Source organism: Rhea americana, unplaced genomic scaffold (assembly GCF_003343005.1).
Source record: "Rhea americana isolate MKP2758 unplaced genomic scaffold, rheAme1 scaffold_5, whole genome shotgun sequence".
NCBI lineage: Eukaryota > Metazoa > Chordata > Aves > Rheiformes > Rheidae > Rhea > Rhea americana.
In genome coordinates, this window is record NW_028186645.1 from 7442549 (window position 1) to 7460746 (window position 18198).

The 18198-nt window shown below is 35.6% G+C and overlaps 1 protein-coding gene across 1 annotated transcript in view; it reads left to right on the forward strand.

The window, feature by feature from the left end:
• RPS6KA5 (ribosomal protein S6 kinase A5) overlaps positions 1–2469 on the forward strand; it is a 65980-nt gene extending 63511 nt beyond the window's left edge. The window contains exon 17 of the mRNA XM_085317556.1: positions 58–2469. Coding sequence (XP_085173682.1) covers positions 58–297 — 240 coding nt within the window. The 3' untranslated portion in view covers positions 298–2469. The remainder of the gene's footprint in view (positions 1–57) is intronic.
• The last annotated feature ends 15729 nt before the right edge of the window (positions 2470–18198 follow it).

An 18198-nucleotide genomic window follows, 5' to 3' on the forward strand; every position in this document is an offset into this window, starting at 1 on the left:
AGAGAGAGAGAGAGAGAGAGAGAGAGAACTTTAGAATTACCTTTTATTTTTTAACAGGCCTTTAACAAGTACAAAAGGGAAGGATTTTGTCTCCAGAATGTTGACAAGGCACCTCTTGCAAAAAGAAGGAAAATGAAAAAGACAAGTACGAGCACAGAGACACGTAGCAGCTCCAGTGAAAGTTCACATTCTTCTTCTTCTCATTCTCATGGTAAAACTACTCCTACAAAGACGCTGCAGTCAACAAACCCTACAGACAGCAATAACCCAGAAACCATCTTCCAGTTCTCTGACTGAAAAGCAGAGAATATCCTGTCTAGAAGACTTAAGTGTTTATAAACTTGGTAGTAGCTATATTGTCCTCTCCCATCCTTCCTCCCTGTGGCTTACAAGCTACAGGAATATGTCTGTTGCTTTAAAAATGTATTTCAGTCATACTTTTTAGCTTTGTATTTCAATACATTGTTTTTAGCATTAGGTTTGGTATCACTGGATATAGTATAATACTATTATACAACCAGCATTGTACTCTCTTAGGGCTAAAATACTAGTGTGCAGTCAARCTCAAATTAAGGAGCTTTGCTGCTCATGGTACAGCTTAGTGGAAGATTGTTTCTTGGTGTCAAAATCTTCCTCCCAGTTTCTTCCCCACGGTTCAAAGAAAGGAATGTTCTGTAAAAGGTATAAATTTACTGAATCTTGTGCGTTTGCCTAGCTGTCAGAAGAACGTCATAGAATTTGATTCTTCCTTCATGTAAGGAAACATTGGTACAGTACACCAAACCAATATAATTCTTGAAGACCTTTTAAATTGATAATTACATTCTGTCTCATTTATTTGAAATCTAAGAAGAAAAGGAGGCATTATGGGAATCCTCTTGTATTGTTATTTCTAAAAGTTACTCCGTATATCTTGTTTTAAACAACTGGGAATATGTCTTAGATATTTCTTTTTATTTATTTTTTTAAACCTCTAAAGTAATAGATGTCTAATAAGATGAAGCGAGTAGTACTGTGATGCAATATTTTTATTTTTACTTTCTGTAGTTATTGACTTTTAAAATGTTTTACAGATTCTAAAATGTAATGATAATAATGGAGAAAGTGAAATTTCATATTGAGTGCTTTGGAAAATGGTCACATGTTGAAATATCTATTTCAAGAGTTAACTATAATTTATATTTTCTTTTTATATTTACACAATTTTAAAATACTGAGATTTTTTTTAAAGATGCAAAAAACTCCAGTTTCAATATTTGTTATTGTAGGGTCCATATGAAATGTGTACCAAGTTATTTGAATTTTACATTGTGCAAATATGGCRGTTGATTGAATAGTTACTGTAAAGTATTAGAATATATTTGTTTTTGCACTTTATAACATCAAACTGAGATGTTTTATAATAAAGTGCACACAGATCCTTATTCCTACAAGGTGCTGAGCACTGCTTTGCTGGGTTGAATCACCTGAAGYCCACCTTACTGGTGGTTGTCGTCGTTGTGAAGGAGAACTCTGTGCTTTGCAGGAGTGAATCCCTGTATATTATCCAGTGTTTTCATTCCTTCCTTTAAATTGCAAAGGTCTTTCTATCTTGCTTTTACATTGTATGCAACAAATACTAGACCTGGGCACCTTGTGTAGTGTAGTTATTAACAACTCATGCACTGGGAATACTAAAGGGAAATTATATTGAACACTGTGCTTCACAACTCGTTCACTGTAGTGTTCTACGGTGACGTATTTCCTACTGTGATAGTATAGTATGTACATAACTGTTTGGAATCATGTGACGGAAACATTATCAGTGATAAACTGATAAAAATTAAATTAATCAGCGTATTTTGTAAGTTTATGGAGAGCACTTTTATTGCTCATATTCTCAATGATTAGGGATCATGTAAGTGCTAAGGAAGACTCCAGTTTTGCAAATAATTATGCATGTGAGTCGTTCCACTGAAATCGGAGAGACTCATTGTGAAAAGTTAGGCATATACATAAATTTGTGTGATGGAAAATTAATTGAATATGATATTTTGTTAATAGCTTACTGTATCTTAAAGTAAACTTAATCCAAACCCTATGCAAAAAAGGTTATAGGAATTGTTTATATTAGTGGTTTTATTTATAGAATTACATCAGATATCAGTATTGATAAATGCAACACATCCATGATTACAGGGATTGTGTGTATCAAAATAAGGCTTTGAAGTCCAACATGTTTGTTCTGTGTTTCTTTAATATTAATAATGGCATTCTGAGGTTTGGGAATTGCTCATGTGAATTACTTTACTACTTTCTTGATGTGAATGTCAACAGTAATTGCAGCATTAATTTCAGGTTGATGTGAATATTGAGATTTGCACTGTTTATGTAGAAGTAGTATATTTAAAGATCAGTATATGTGCTAATAACACAACCAGTTTTAAGTGGCCGGTGTTAAAATATTGAAAAATAATTGTCAATGTAATATATGCAGGTTTGCTTTCTGAATGCTTTCTTTGGAAGTAATCTCGATAGTGAACATGGCTCATTTGTAAAGAAATACCTTCCCTCTCCCCAATAAACTTGCTGTAAATACAGAAAAAATCTACAATTAATACTTGTTATGCAGGCAGTTGGAGTGAATTGGGGGGGCAGGTTGTAAAGTTCAGTGGCTTGCACTTTGTGGAGTTCTTGCCATGGAATTTGTTTTCTTCAAAGTAGATGCATCAAAAAAAAAAAAAAAGTTGTTTGGGGATTTGATTTCATTTACATGTAAGAAGGTTTTGAAGATTAAATGGATTTGGAAAATTGTGACCCAGCTGAAATAAATTTTTAAGGGTAGAAACATAATACAGTTGTCTCCCCGTTGGGAAATTTAAACTGATACCTTTTTACATCTTTTTAGAAATCAATAAAAATGAATAAAAGATTAAAAATAACAAAGAATGCACACACAAGCTACTAAATGCTACAGATAATAGCTATATTGTCAGATTTTCCTCCCCCCACACCCAGTTTCTCACACTTTTTATGAGAGACTATGATGAGTTTAAAATTCTTGGAACTCACGTTAATGAGTATACATCACTTATGAAAGACAACATTTATGTAGTAATACTTTTGGGTTTTTTGTGCTCTAACAGTAGTTATTAAAGAAAAATTTAAAACCATAATTTTTTGGCATAGGTAAGTGCATTCGGGTGTAGACTTGTGTTTACTTTGAAGCAGTTGTCTGGGATGGCTGAGGTGAGTATCACCTCTAGCCTTCTACTGCCTCCAGATAACAGAGCTCTTGAGGATGCGTGTTTGAGCCTGAGCTGCCTGAATTTATAGATCAGTAGTTGTTTATGTAAAGCTGCTAATCTCCATTTACATTAATGAACTAGATTGCAAACTACACAGCCTAAGAGCACTTCACTTCTTTTTTTGCGTGTCCCTTGCAACAGGCTCATTACTCTTGACAGGAAAATGTGTTGTTTTTGCTAATCTGCGTATCTGGATGCTCCAGATCATATATAATAAAAGACCATTGACCTTATTTTTCATAATCATATCACTATTTCAAATCTGAAATGTGCAAACCAGTCCTCATTAGTACTGTTGAGTACTAGGTTACTTTACATTGGTCTGCTAAAGAGATACTAGACTGTAAATTATGCTTGTACTCAAAGTAAGTTTCCTTCACAGGGCTGCTGTGGGTCAAGCAACTTTAATGGCATCTTTCTACTACTCTCAGAAATGCAATGCAGTCAGCAGCATTGTAGGCAGTTTTGTTTGAAAAATCAAGTTTCCTATCAGCACAGATTGAAGTAACTATGGATGGTTATTTATATTAATCTAATCTTAAAAGTACTAAACATTCTGTTGGTAATTCTTTGTAATATTCTTAGAAATACAAATTTTAATAATAGGAAATTATGGAAAAGGATTTAGACAAGTACCAAGGAGGAAACATGGCTAACTATTTGTCTGACTTAGTGAAATTTCTACCTGTTATATAAGGAAAAGCAGCTAAAGCTGTTTTTTTCATAGAAGACTCATCACATTTGGCATAAACATAGTTTGTTTACTGCCATAAAAAAAAACTTTTAAAAACTTCCTTAAACATTTTTGGRGCTCACATAAAAACACAGTATTCTATCAGAACTGATTGACACTTGCAAATTGGCATTGCTGAGGCACGTATTTTCTTTGTCCTTTTCCRTGGCTGCTTTTCTGAACAAAATAATACCAGCACAGCCACGTTTCCTAGTGCTCATCCACAAACGGAATACTTTCTTGGCAGAAAACATTCACAGAGTGATCACRTATGTTGTATTAGTTTGGTGAAGTGTTGTTTTATGATGTGTTATGTGCATGTGTGTAGATACATGCTGCATTGCATGTGTCTTGGCCTAAATTTAAAATGATCTGCATTGTTTTAGGAGAACCTGTACTTGAAGATAAGTTTGCAACCCGCACAAATTCAGAGGACCAGGCAAGGGGACTGCAGAAAAGGAAGGGCGTTGTGGAAGATCAGAGATGAGTGGCTTCTGGGAAGAGGTTTTCTGCAGTAAATGTTCACTATTTTATTTTACTATTTCCATGTGCATGTAATATTCACTGATACTGAATTGCAGGCTTCCTTACCAGTCACCCATGCTACCTGTGTTTCATAACTCTGCAGGTGTGCGTGTGTACTTGTATGTGTGCACACACATATATCTGCTTCTGTGTATGCTGGTTTTGTCTCTTCCGTTGGAATATTTTCCTATTCTTTAAGTATCRTTCAGACATTTTTACCATGTTGGTGGTCTTTCTGTTTTTTTAACATCCTTTCTTCCCACCTGCAACAGTCACTTTTACATTGAATAACAGTGGTGTTTCCTTCAGTCAAGATATTGGACTGAATAATCTGGATTGAGAGGATYGGTAATAGTGAGGCTGCTTGTGCTCTGTGGAGATCAAAGCCCTCTGATYTTTGTTGACCTTTGAGAAACACTTTTTGGTTTGCTCCTTAGAGTCTAGCCCCTGCAGGTCAGTAGAAAATAACAAATGCAAAGCAGTTGGCTAGCTTTCTCCTGCCATCTCTCATTTGTACAAATCACTTGTTTTGAACTCCCAACATCTATTAAACACCCATATAGAAGAAGAAATTCAGGAGTTGCAGGGTGATTCCTGCAGTTCATGCCAGAGAATAAAGTGGTGGTCTTAATTGCATAGACCAGCTTGAGCGGTCTTGCTTACTGTGCCCATAAGGAGCAAGAGGAGAGAATGCAAGACAGCAGAAATAATGGCAATTTGAAGAAAATAAAGCTAATATTAGCTATTTCATCCASTATATATTCTGAAGCTAAGGCAAAGCTCTGAAAACTAAAAGCTAAATATTAAAACTGAAAGATAACACCCATGGCTATACCTTCTGTGGGTACTTCTAGCTTTTAAATAAACTCTTTCTCCTCCTCTGCTCTGTCTAGATTTTTGTGTCTCATTAATGGGACTTYGCTAGTTTACTAAATTCCCACAGAAAATGTCTATTTAGAGCCTGAACTACATTCTTTTTAAGGGAACTTTCTTAGCTGGACTGTGCAGGAATACCAAATCTGATATTTCAYGTAGAAAACCTTTGGAAGCATATGATTAAAAAAAAAATGGATAGGCTTGTTTTTGTTTCATGTRCAATATATTTTGAAAATAGAACTTGACATTTTCTGCCATTTCATTTTGAGTTAAAGCTCATTGTTTACTGTTTCAAAAAGGTTATTTATATATTATTAATAAGACATTCCATTGTCACAAGGAAAACAGTTTTAAAACTGATACCAGCGCATTGCCTAGTTAAGCCACAAATCAGACATAATATTATTTAATCTTGATTTATTTAAAATGAAGTTTAATGTAAACTTTAAGGACATGTATTCAAAAGTTGTTTGAAACTTCCATCAGTTAATATTGCTTAGAACTGTTTCCTTTCTAGATGGTTAAACTAGACACTTTTTAAATTGCAATGGAATATTGAGCTGAAAGAATTTACTTCTCATATTTCATGCACCAAAATAACTTTTCAGAATAGACATATTCCTCTGAATCTTTTAGTGTAGCAAAAATCATTTTCTCTTGAAAAATGTTTACACTAATTTGAGTCAAGACTGTATAAAATAATTCTAAGGGAAAAAAAAWTTGTTCAAATCACCATGGTGCCTATTTCTTTACTATTTTATCAGTTGGGTTTTAGACCCTAATGCCCTTTATAAACCATATCAGGGTGAGAGGAACAAAAAAATCAGTTCTTTATTTGAAAAGGTGCTTATGAAATCTGTTCTTGGGCTAAAATCTGGATTCTTCTTTTAGTTAAGTTGGAAYTCATAAATTTTGAAGATGTTTGGGTTCCGGGCGATAGAAAGGGAAGTTTTCAACTGCCTGGGAAATGAACTGTAAGCATTTCAGTAGAGGAGGTGGTTTGGGCGGGTTCAGCAGCTTAGTGTCACCTCCAGGGGCATTCTTACTCCTTCTTGGCCATACGCTCTACCCTTTTTCTGTTTCTGGTGTTTCTCTCATCTCTCAGCCAGCCAACAAGARGAAAAAAATATATAYATTTGTTAATATGGTTGAGGAATTTTCTTGAAAATATTAGCACTGAGAATAAAAGGGRTTAATTGATTCCAGATTTAATCCAAAGTAATAGTAGCAGTGAAGTATTGCAAAACTGAATATGTTATAGTTCTATTTTTTAAGAAAATGAGAGTTAAATTTAGAAGCATTTTGTTTAGACTGATTTTTGGAAACTATGTTAAGAGCTATGTAAAGGAGTTCGTACTATTCACACTTCAAATTACTTTTTAAAATTAGCAACTAATCTGCATTTCAAACTTTGTGAATACAGCCAGATTAGTCTTGCATCAGTCTCTTTAGTCAGTCTAATCTGATGTCTCATCTAGTCTGATCAGACTAATCAGACTAGATCAGTCTTTGATGCAAGGAGCTGATCAAAAATCCATGACAGATGAAACTGCAAACTAATTGCAAACTTGCAACATTTTTCGTAATACAAAGGTAATTTTACTTTGATAAACATTACAGCAAAGTAAGAAGAAGGAAAAACCAAAATAGTTATATTTAAAGACTATGCTGCAAAGAAGTTTTTCTCAACATTGTGCTGACAGAGGGGACTAGGAGATAGAAGAACGTTTATATTGTCTGAAAGAACTTACCTTTCTAGTAACAATCTTTATTCTTTTCCCCTTTAAAATCAATATAATAGTGGGAAAGTGAAGCTAAATTAATATTCTGAAGCACTAAGTGCTTATCTCATACAAAGCTTTTCTCAGATGTGTGATGTAATGTGAATTCCTACCCTTGAATATTTAGCTCAGCCATACAAAACAGGCTCACGTGTAGCGATAGGTTGGTTGTGCAGTGACTGTACCAGTTAGAACTGAAAGTGCTGTATCCCTGCAGCTTTTAAGTTCAAGAATTAACACTGTTACACTTGCTGTGTGTCACCATGGCAGCCCATTGGAATTGAGCCCTGGCAAGTCACTTAGTTCAATTTTAAAACTGTCAAATTAAAAGGAAAATTTGAGATCTGTTTTCACGCTAACACCAAAGTGAGAACAGGTCTTTAATTTTAACCTATTATAAAAATGAATAAAGCTGTGTCATTGGCTTTCAATATTGATAGTATTACTGAGATGCTACTGCAGCAAATTTTGACAGTAGTGAATATCCTTATTGTACCGATCTTTCACCTGTAGAGAAAGAAACCTCCAAGATTCTTTTATTTTCTATCAAATTCTTTTGCTCGAGTCCAAGTAGAGGAGATTATCTGTAACTTCTACCTTTTACCTGTAAAGCTACAGAGGCAAGGAACAAATCGGTGAGAAATCTGAATTTTGACAGCCGGCTATAAAGGAGCAAGCTGTGTTAATTTGCAGTAGGTGGAACAGCGTGTGCTATGTGGTGTTTCAGTGTGGGCAGGGAGGGGGGAGAACAAAAGAAATGGGAAGAAATGGGAAATGGGAACTACTGAGTTCTTTGCCTTGCCATGGTTTACAGGATATTCTGGCTGCACAGCATGGAGGATCATTTAAAGGGTACCCCAAAGTCTCCAGTTTAACTTAAGATCTTTAGGAAAAAAAATAGATTCAGCTTCTGTCTTGTACAAAAATATTGACATTTTCAAATTGCAAAGGTGGCAACATGTATGTTTCCAATGTTGATTTTCTTAATTCATTGTATTCATAAATGTCAAAAATTGCTGGCTTAGCTGCCAGCTATCAGCAGATTGGTGATGATTTCTTTACAACAAGTATGCCCTTATCTAAAATTCTTTAATCGCATCAACAAACAGCACAAAACCTTGTGGCAGAGGTTTAACCAAAGGCAAGATGAGTAATTGCTGTGATTAAATTTACCCAATATAAGAATATTTGGACAGTGAAGATAGAGTTTGAATTTTGGATCCAGTGGAAAAGTCAGAACTAGATGAGATCATCATTCAGTGAATGTGGTTTTGGAAGAAATTCAAGAAAGCTGTTTTCTGGAGTTGCTCAGAGCTCACCACCGATCTGTAGAGCCGGACACCAACAAGTCTGTCTTCTCCAGAGCTGTGAAAGTGGAACATGCTGATCTGGAAGATGGCAAGCCCAGTCTCCTGTTAACCAGTCCTGCCGGAGCCACTCACCAGCTTAGGAAAATCTACTGGAGCATCTGTCTTAGAGATACTTCCCCTTATTTGTAAGCCTTGCTAAAAAACAGTGAATGAACAGCAGYTTTTGGCAAATCAGGCGCTCTGTTGCCTTCTATGGTGGTAGGGAGAAGTATCTGAACAAATTTCTGAGACTGATACAGTGTTTGGAGCAGTCAGAGCTTTTACAGATCTCTGGCACTGTCAGGAGCTCATTTTTAAAGAAGAATCATGAATATGCCTATGCGCTTAGGTCCTGTGGTGTCATGCTATCAGTATACCTTAAAACTGCATTTTTCTATTATTTGAATTGAATGCATTTTAACATYTGGGTTAAGCATGTTATATAGACTATTTTCTTTAATTTTTCACTCCCCATATTGTATTCTTGGTTCTATTCCTTCTGTGAGCTGTCTATTGATCTGTTTCCCTCTTTTATTTCTCTATTTGTATTTATGTCTTTCTACTTGTCCTGAAAGGTGATGCATGGATCTYTCTGCTCAAAAAGAATTGTAGTCAAGTRTACAATATGTAGAAGGAATAAAAATCAGAASTGTAGAAATACATAGCTTATTATACACTGGCTATTGCACAGGAATCTCTTTCATCAGACAACTGTTAGATTTGCTAAATGGAAGGTATAACTTTAAAGTCTATACTTTAAGGATGAGTGTTAACCAAAAAGTGCAAACTCATATAGCACCTTCAAATTCAGATCTTGACATTCTCTGAACAGCTGTCAAGGTTGGCTGGCTTATTTGCCTTTTAATTTTTGAACTGGGATTAGGTCAGAAACATGCAGGAGAGATTTGCTTTGCTCTACACATGTGAAACTTTTGAAGCTCAAGAACCCATACCTGGAAGCAGCAGGAAGYAGAAACACTGCTCTTTATCTTCGTTTTGAACCAGAGATGAAAGTTTAAAGCCTACAGAAAGGACCATCCATAATCAGCTGTAGTTACAGAAATATTCTTGCTTCCTACTTTAGCCTTTATGCTCCCAAACAGCAAATTAAAAAGCACAGGCATTGCTTTCTATTCTAAATAGACATAATACAAGTTTTTAGGTGAGAACTTTTTCCCTCTAAGAGTAACGAAGAGCAGTTTCTCAGTTTCTCCCTGTACTTTTTAGCTGGACACTTCCCTATTTTTACTGAGCTGCTTTGTAAGTTTGTCCCAGGATGCCTCAAGTATTGCTTCTCATTAGCTCATGAATTTGTTTTTAATTACGGAAGAGAGATGGAGGCTTTTGCTTGCTTTCTTTTTAATCTGCAGAAATCCTCCAGCTATGTGCTGTTGTGTAATACTTAGCTGACTTAGTCGTGTTTAAATAGTTCACGATGCTGATGTATGTACTTTGATATGCATCTAAAATGACTGAATGTGTCTTCTTATTCTAAGATACACTTGTAAGTAAAAATCAGAGCCCACATATATGGTCTCTGTCTTTGGAAAACATATAAAATAAATTCAAAACTATTTTAAAGTGATGTTTCCTCTGTGCTGGTTTGGTCTTTTCATTATAGTAATACGAAGTAAATTCAGATTGAATGTACAAATAAAAGCCATTGTAGTCTGACCTCCTGAGCAAAATAGGTATCAGATTTAAAGCATTTACTCTTTTGAGCAAATAACTTGTGCTTGACCACCACATGCTATCCAAAAAGCAGCCAGTCTTGTTTTGGAGACATCAAGAGGTGAAGAATCCACTGCCTTCTTGGTATTTGACCCAATAGTTAATTATCCTCATAACTTTAAAAGAAGATTTTATTTCTTGTGTAAATTTGTTTGGCACAGGCTATTATTATTTTATTTTCTATTGATTTATTTGTAAAGCCTATTTTCTTTACCTGCAGCTTAATTTTCAAAAGCTAAAGCTAATATTTTGCTGGTTCTGCCAATTACTGTAGTCAGAGATAGATTACTGATTGACCAGGTCTCTGAACTCGTAACTGCTGTACAGAAATAGCAGCTAGCACTTCTGGTATGGGGTCCACATTTTGTCAGCTCTTAGCACGTTTACCCRTTTGAAGAACGGTCTTGGAATTTGACCCAGCTCTGATCCTAGGAGGCCTCTTGCCCTCTCTGCAAAGACCAGGATTTTGGAACTTATGTAACTTTGTATTTAATTTTCCAGGATGTTCTCTTAGAGTCATGTTTGGTTAGTCAGTCTGTACCCTTCCGCTGTCTATAGGCACAACTTTAACATTCTCCAAGGATGTCTTTGATGTTCCATGAGCTATTCAGGACAGACGTGATCAGATTGAAGAGAGTGATCTTCTGTTTCTGAACTGTTGTGTGCAGAGTCTGGAAATACTGATTTTTAAGAATTCTCCCCACTTACTAACATTACTGAAAAAAACTAGCACCAACGCACGATTCCGGTGCTTTCCAAACACAGAGCAAAAGTATTTGCTGATCGCTTCTTTCTTTGTATCACATTTTTATGGACTGAGAGATTGCTAGGATTTTTTAATTCTCTTCATCCTCAACAGCTGCTAGAGTGATGAATTCCCTTAATTTCATTAGTGTTTCTTAGCCATTTGTTGTAGTACTCACAACATATACCAATTTCCATRAATACCTTTAATCTGGAGGCCTATAAACCTTCAGAAATTATATGCAGCTTTTGACTCCCTCTGGTGGTCTAACCAACAGAGTTAATTGTCAAGTTTAACTGTGCTAATACTGACAGCAACAAGGAAAATGTCTGAATGCAGTATGGCATTGTAGATGCTTAAGTTTTAATTGTTTGCTCCAGATRCATTCAGACAGTAATGGGAAAACAATGATGTTTTTTTAATAAATAAACATAAGTTTATTACAAGGGAGTAGTCAGGAATATTTCAAACCAAAATTAATGAAAATGTAAAGCTTTTCTTCTTTATAATGATTGATTGAATTTAGGAAGTGATGAGAGGTAACTYGAGCTGCTATACCCTGCTACATCAGTATCTTCAATGCCAGAAGCCTTTCAGTGAACTCACTGAAAAGCAGTGGGTTGATGAAAATGTAACACGATTGGCCTGCACCTTTCTAAAAATATACTTTTAAAATCCAGAACATTTTTATTACCTAAGATACTGGAAAGATTTCTCACTATTTTTTGGATAAATGAATCAAAGATGAATAGGAAAATGTTTTTGCCACTGAGGTTTAATCTGTTCAGGAAGATTGTCTTGAGTTCAAGGGAGAGATCAAGAAAACTTCAATCCAGATCATGTCTAATGTTTAGCTGAACTGTGTCCATCAGTTTTGATTCCATGCAGAGGCATATAGAGAACCTCTTACCTCCTGCCCTCTGAGTTTGCTGGGTGGGACAAGTTTCATGTAGTGTAGGAAAGAGCCTTACTGTGACTGAACACTACTGGCAGTGGAAGATCCATGATGAAACCTTACCTAGCTCTTTTAATTTAAATGTAGTTGAAGTATTCCTTTTAAATCCCTAGGCTTTTGAGCAAACCTGAGAAGTTTTACAGTGGCACAATAAATGCRAGAAATGGCGAACTATGGCATGTTTGCTCCCATTTTGCTTCATGTTAGTTAACATCTTTTTTTTCCCTCTGAAAACGTGCTGTTTCTTGCGTGGTTTGTAATCCTAGATCTCAGTTCCACAGCTATATCCACATGGAAAGATCTTTGTGCCTGTCTGAATCACTGGATGCTTGTCAGTGTTTTCCAGTCATCTTGCCATTAATCTGTAGCTATAGCTGGATTAGAGTCATTTTTACTTCATGTGATGACTCTATCTACGGAATAGACAGAACAGCAACTTACTGGCAATATAAAGGTATGTCTCTGTATAAAGTTGATGCACAATTAGTAATTAAGCTTCAGGTATAAATATTCACAAATATATTCAGCTTCTCAGTAGTAGCTTTTTTTTTTTTTTAATTCTGGGAGGTGATGTTACTTTTCATGTTTTTTGTGTATGCAAATATATGCATCTGTAATGCAGAAGATTTTTTGGAAACATTGCAAGTTTAAAATRCAGTATGATAAAAATTTGGTCTAAACAATGTGATTTTCAAAATGTATTTTCAATTAAGTCATAATCTTTTGCCCTCTCATCTAGCATAAAAGGCCTTGGAAGGTATCTCTGATGCAGTCTGACGTTTTACCTTTTGCAGCTCCACTTTAAGAAAGTGGTATGAGTCCATTAGATAGTGGCCAGTGAAATAGTCTGAATAATTACATATGCATTATGCATCTGTTTTACAGCAATTCATTGTGCTGAATTATCTGGCAATGTAGAAAAGCTAGTAATATTTTTCATTTGGGACTAACTCTCAGTGTGTTTCATTTTATCAGCAGTTTTCATCTAGATATGAAGAGGAACTTCTTTACATGTCACGAAGAATTGATATAGGATAATTAACAAAGATATAAGATAAATACTTTGTGATCTAGATGTACAAATTTGAGGATTGCACCATGAACACCTTTTAAGGAGTTTTGTGTAATGTTAACTATGATTCAAAGTGGAAGTCTTCATCTTCTCTACAGGACTCTTAACTGCCTATGCCACTTATTCAGCCTCTGGTTAAGTCGCCATTTGCTTAGGTGTAATGTGTTTATTTTGCATGCTAGCTCTTGCCCTGGAGAGAATTTTGTATGAACTTAAGAAATTGAGTGGATGAATAAAAGCCATTCAGTCCATTATACGTCATATTAAAAAAAAAGATTCTAACCTCTCAGAAGACTGTATTTCTATTGTGATGTTTTTAGGCATTTTCAATAAGGATCGTAAGTTTTATAAAGACTAATATGTTAATAATCTTTTTTACTCAAATGCTTCCATAAGTGTTAATACGCATGCAGTTTATGTACAAATCTTAAGATGGTAATAATAAATAGAACTTTACTGTGACTGCTTCAATCTAGCTGGGCTAGAAAAAAACAAACTTGAGAAATAATGTGCAATATTGGCTCACCTGAAATTATTTTGAAAACTGAATATATCACTGTATTTATCTAACATGCTTATATACATACTATGTAATATTGCTTTTTCTTAAATGCTGTACTTATAGCCTTTACACAATTGTGAAAAATTTGTCTGATTACAAAGACATGAATTCTTTTTCAAGTATCGTTTAGATTTCYAATTAGTAGAAAAGTGCAGAATTAATTGAATCATTTTGAAAGGAATAAACTAAAAAAACGAATGTCYGTTGTGGAGGGGRAAAAAAAGTGCTTTCTARGTTTACCCAAAATGTTGTGTGTGTTATTTTAACTTTCAAAAACAGTAAGAGCTTTGTTGTTCAGAGAATAATGTACATTCACTGACATAATTGTTTTAAGGAAAAAAACTTTTCTAAGTACAAAGCCTTTACTGTTGAAATACTTTAATGTGGCTTATCTCATTTTGTATGTATGGCTGTATTCTTCACTATGAAACTGGGGGATAGGCTTTACTRTAGTCATGTGGTCAAGTGTTGACTTTGTGGATACTGTTAATTCTCACTTTAGCTCCTCTTAAATTGGATTTTGATACTCTCAAAAGGAAGAAAGTGTCACTGAGAAATTATTTTCTCTAATAATTTTCATATGAGCTGTACTTAGTTGCATAGAGATTATTGGCTTCAGTAGGGACTGAGAACTCTGCAGTTACCTAGTTTCACTAGCAGCATTACACTCACTGGAAAAATTATCTTGATCACAGTGAAATTCTTGTTCATATAATCTGATGGGTTCTGTGCTTCACTGTAAAGAAATTACTCCTTACATTAACACATTTTGACCTGAAAATTTTTTGCAGTTAACATTTGAGAAAATGCCAGTGTTAGGATTTGAATGTGTTACGTTTAAAAATACAAATCGTATTTGAATTGCATCTCTGATCGCTTGCAATAGAATATGTTTAACATCTTAGTAGAGATTAAAATGTTGATTTGGAGTAAAAAGTAAGAAACTGGTAAAATAACTTGTTTTGAGAAAAGCTTCTTTTCAATATCAACTTTTTAATTTTACTTTACAGTATGTGGAGATAAAATAAGACCTACTTTCGCACTGTCTTCTGTAGTATTATATTTCCCTCAAAATCCTTTCCTTTCTACGATGTATGTTATAGCAATTCTGAAGAAGTAAACAGTTCTAATTACCACGATGTTGATTAGCAGCTTCAAATAAACCCTATCGGAAGAAAAAAGAGCAGTCAATTGTGCCAGACTAAAACTAGAATAATAGGTAAAATTGCATATTAAACACTTGATCTGTAATCAGTGAAACAACACATTGCATTATGCATTGATAGCCTTCGAGACGCACTGGATTTTAAACTTTGATTAGCCACATCTCCTCTCAAGGTCCTCTGYATGAGGGAGCTGCCTGCAGCAAAGTTGTCATGAAAGTATTTTTTGAAACCTTTTCCTTTTAAGAGAAGGAGTTTAGAACAAGGGTGCCACTTCAGCTGCGAATACCATTTGGTAAGAGTCGAGGAACTAAATGTGGAATAAAACCCAGTGATTGTTAGTTTGCTTGCAATTTTTTTGCTCATATGAGTTACTGTTCTATCTGAATGTTGCGCTTAAAAATACAAAGTAGTATTGGAGTTTACTTTCTGATCCCTTGTTATAGACTGTTTAACATCTTATTAGAGATTAAAAAGTTGTTCATACTTATTTTAAGGCAGTATACTGTAACTTTTAAGTTTCTTCCCATTTAAACCCCTCCCCCACCATTTGTTTTTCATAATTCTATATGTGATATTAGTGCAGAAATCTTGTTTAACTTCACAAGATTTATTCTCAGGTTCACTGAAGTACTAAAGTACTGTATTATTATGTTCCTGTGTACGAACAATTATTGTTTCCTCATACTTAGCTCATGAAATGTCACTGAACAATGAATTACTATTTCCCTTAATACTGCCCTGGGATTGAGGAGATGGTAGGTTGAGCGGGAGGCATGGTGTAAGGCAAAAGAATTGATTGTCAATACATTTTAGTTACTTTTTGCTGTATTTTAATTTTGCATGGTTTTCAGAAGCAGTACATCTCTCTGTATCTTTTTCTAGTTAGCTAACTCATAAGCAGACTTTGTAGCAAAGGCGAGTGCATGTGTGCTGCTTTATGCTAACAGCTAATTGAACAGGGCATTTCCAGAGACCACCACCACCACCTTTCAATTTGAAAAACATGCAGAGCCAGGCTTCTTTTCTATAACACTTTAATGCTATTCATCACTGGTTTGCTATTGTATATGATTATGAGTAATCTACAATGGAACCTTAGAGCAGTCTAGGTTATATAAGTTTTGCTAATGTTAATACAGATTTCMCTAGTTGTTCTAAAGCACTTCCAAATATGCTAGTTTCTTCTGCGTGGATGTCTCWTTTCATAAATAATCGCTACTCAGACAATAAGCCTGAGCTGTTATGTAAATATTTTAATATTATTCTTTTACTGATAGCTTTTACTAAAATGATGTGTGATCAGTGCAAGCAGAATGTGTTTAAAAATGTTATGAATAAATATGAATAATTTTTATAAGCCAATCAGCTCCTTAGGAAACATGAAATTTTACTTTTCATACTCTCATGTCTGAAAGAGCTACTAGTCATAATCAAAGATTTCCAGTTACTATTCCTTTAAACTTTGCCTCAGTTTTAATCATCTCTCTCCATCATTCTATAGTCAGTTCAATCATCTTTGGACCTTCTGAAACCATTTAAGTAAAAAAAAAGCTTTATCATATCCTTTTATTTTTGCTTTTGTTGCAGTATTCAATCTTCTTCCCTCTCCTGTAATCTACTTCACTGTATTTTTTAAAAACTGTTATGTTCACTTTTTAAAATTTGAGATGTGCTTTATTTGAAATTGGACTGTAGCCCAGAAGTGTTATAGCAGCAACTTGGTAAAAAGGCAGATTACATTATCTGTATTTTCCGTTATTAATTCCCAGAGCTATTGAAAGTATAAAATAGTTGAAACACTGAGAGACTTGATACCTGTCACAAAGTTGCTATAGTTGTGATGGTCTAAAGACACAAGCAGAGCAAGGTCTGTAGGTACTGGATCTCTTACCCATCTTTTAGATTGAGTGACACAACTGGGAAACAAATGGACAAGCTTTTAGTCACACAAGGCCTTGGTCTCTTCCCGATCAGTTAATGATTCAATGGCAATTGTTGATTTCCTGTCTTTATAAAGACACCTCCTTTCTCTACCTTTCAGCTGATGATCAAAACCAAGCAAAACTTCGGAAAGTGCCTGTCTGTTACGTTTGTGACATTCACACAAACTGAAATACATTAAAGAAATTCTGCTATGTGGCCAACCGCTCTATCGGTGGGCATAGCCGTGTCAGGTTTACATTTAATCGTTCTGTTTATACAAAAGGATATAAAAGTGACTGGATAGTGTTATCCTCCAAGAGTCTGAAGAGCATAATTTAGAGTTTGGGGAATAGGGAAAATATATTGCGCTTATGTACAACAGTTATGAAATACTGATAAGCTTGTTGCAGGCTGGTAGTGTTAAGTTTGGCCAAATCGGACTTTGAGTCTGTGATCTCGGTATTTCTGAAGACTAAAGAAGCACAATGTGAGCTACAGCAACAGCAGCATCCGTTCCGTATCTTCAACCTGCAGGGAGAGTAATCCTCACAAAGCCCCCCGCGTACACGCTGGCCTCAGAGACTTCTCCTTTCTGTGAATAAAAAGAATAAATTAATTGCACAAATCCACACTATAACTCATTGAGGTGGGACAGGAATTTTAAACTCATATTCTGAGTTCAGTGGATTAGAAACTTATGCACAATTTCATGACCTATTCTGCTCTGCCAGCAAGCTTTATCCTTATTTTGCAAAAAGTAAATTGCGATTTGAGAGATTTATCTTTAATAGTCTTGGCCTTTCTACTACATTTTTTTTCAGTGAAAATCAGGCATGAGACTTTTTTCGAGGTAGGCAGAGTGCTGTAGAACTGCTGTACCTCTGTATGGGACACAGAGYGTGAGAAAGAGCATGATATTAGGGGAAAGATGGTTTATCCCACCCAAATGTTGGAAATGTGTTCGCTTTCTCAAAACACAGGGAAATAACATACGTGAGAAAGTCCAGCTCTTCGTCAGGCAGGCGCTGCTACCCACTGCTCTTCAAGCACGCAGCCCCTGCAGACCCGAGCCTACCTTTCCAGGCAACCAGATGTGAAAGAGTGATTCAGGCAACTGAGGAAAAACACCACAGGAAGTGCGATATTGGTGACAGAAGAGACAAAAAGGAGAGTATCTTAAAATGTGTTTCCAAAAAACCCTAAGGACAGTGTGGATGCTAGACTCAAAGGGGGGGTGCAGACTATTTAAGGGCAAGATACATTTTTGTGTTCCCGCTTTTGGAAAATGGTAGAAAACCAGCCTGAAGGGTATGTTTAGGAGTASGATTATTAGTACGTGGAAACGTATGTTGGAAATCGGACCGGGAGCTTCTCGCGAAACCGGGCAACCCGCTGGAAAGGGCGCACCGCCGCAAGGCTGGAGCCTCGCCGAGCCGGGCCGGCCACCCGAGGGGCCCAGCGCCGCGCTGCCAGCAGCGCCCTTCCCCGAGGCG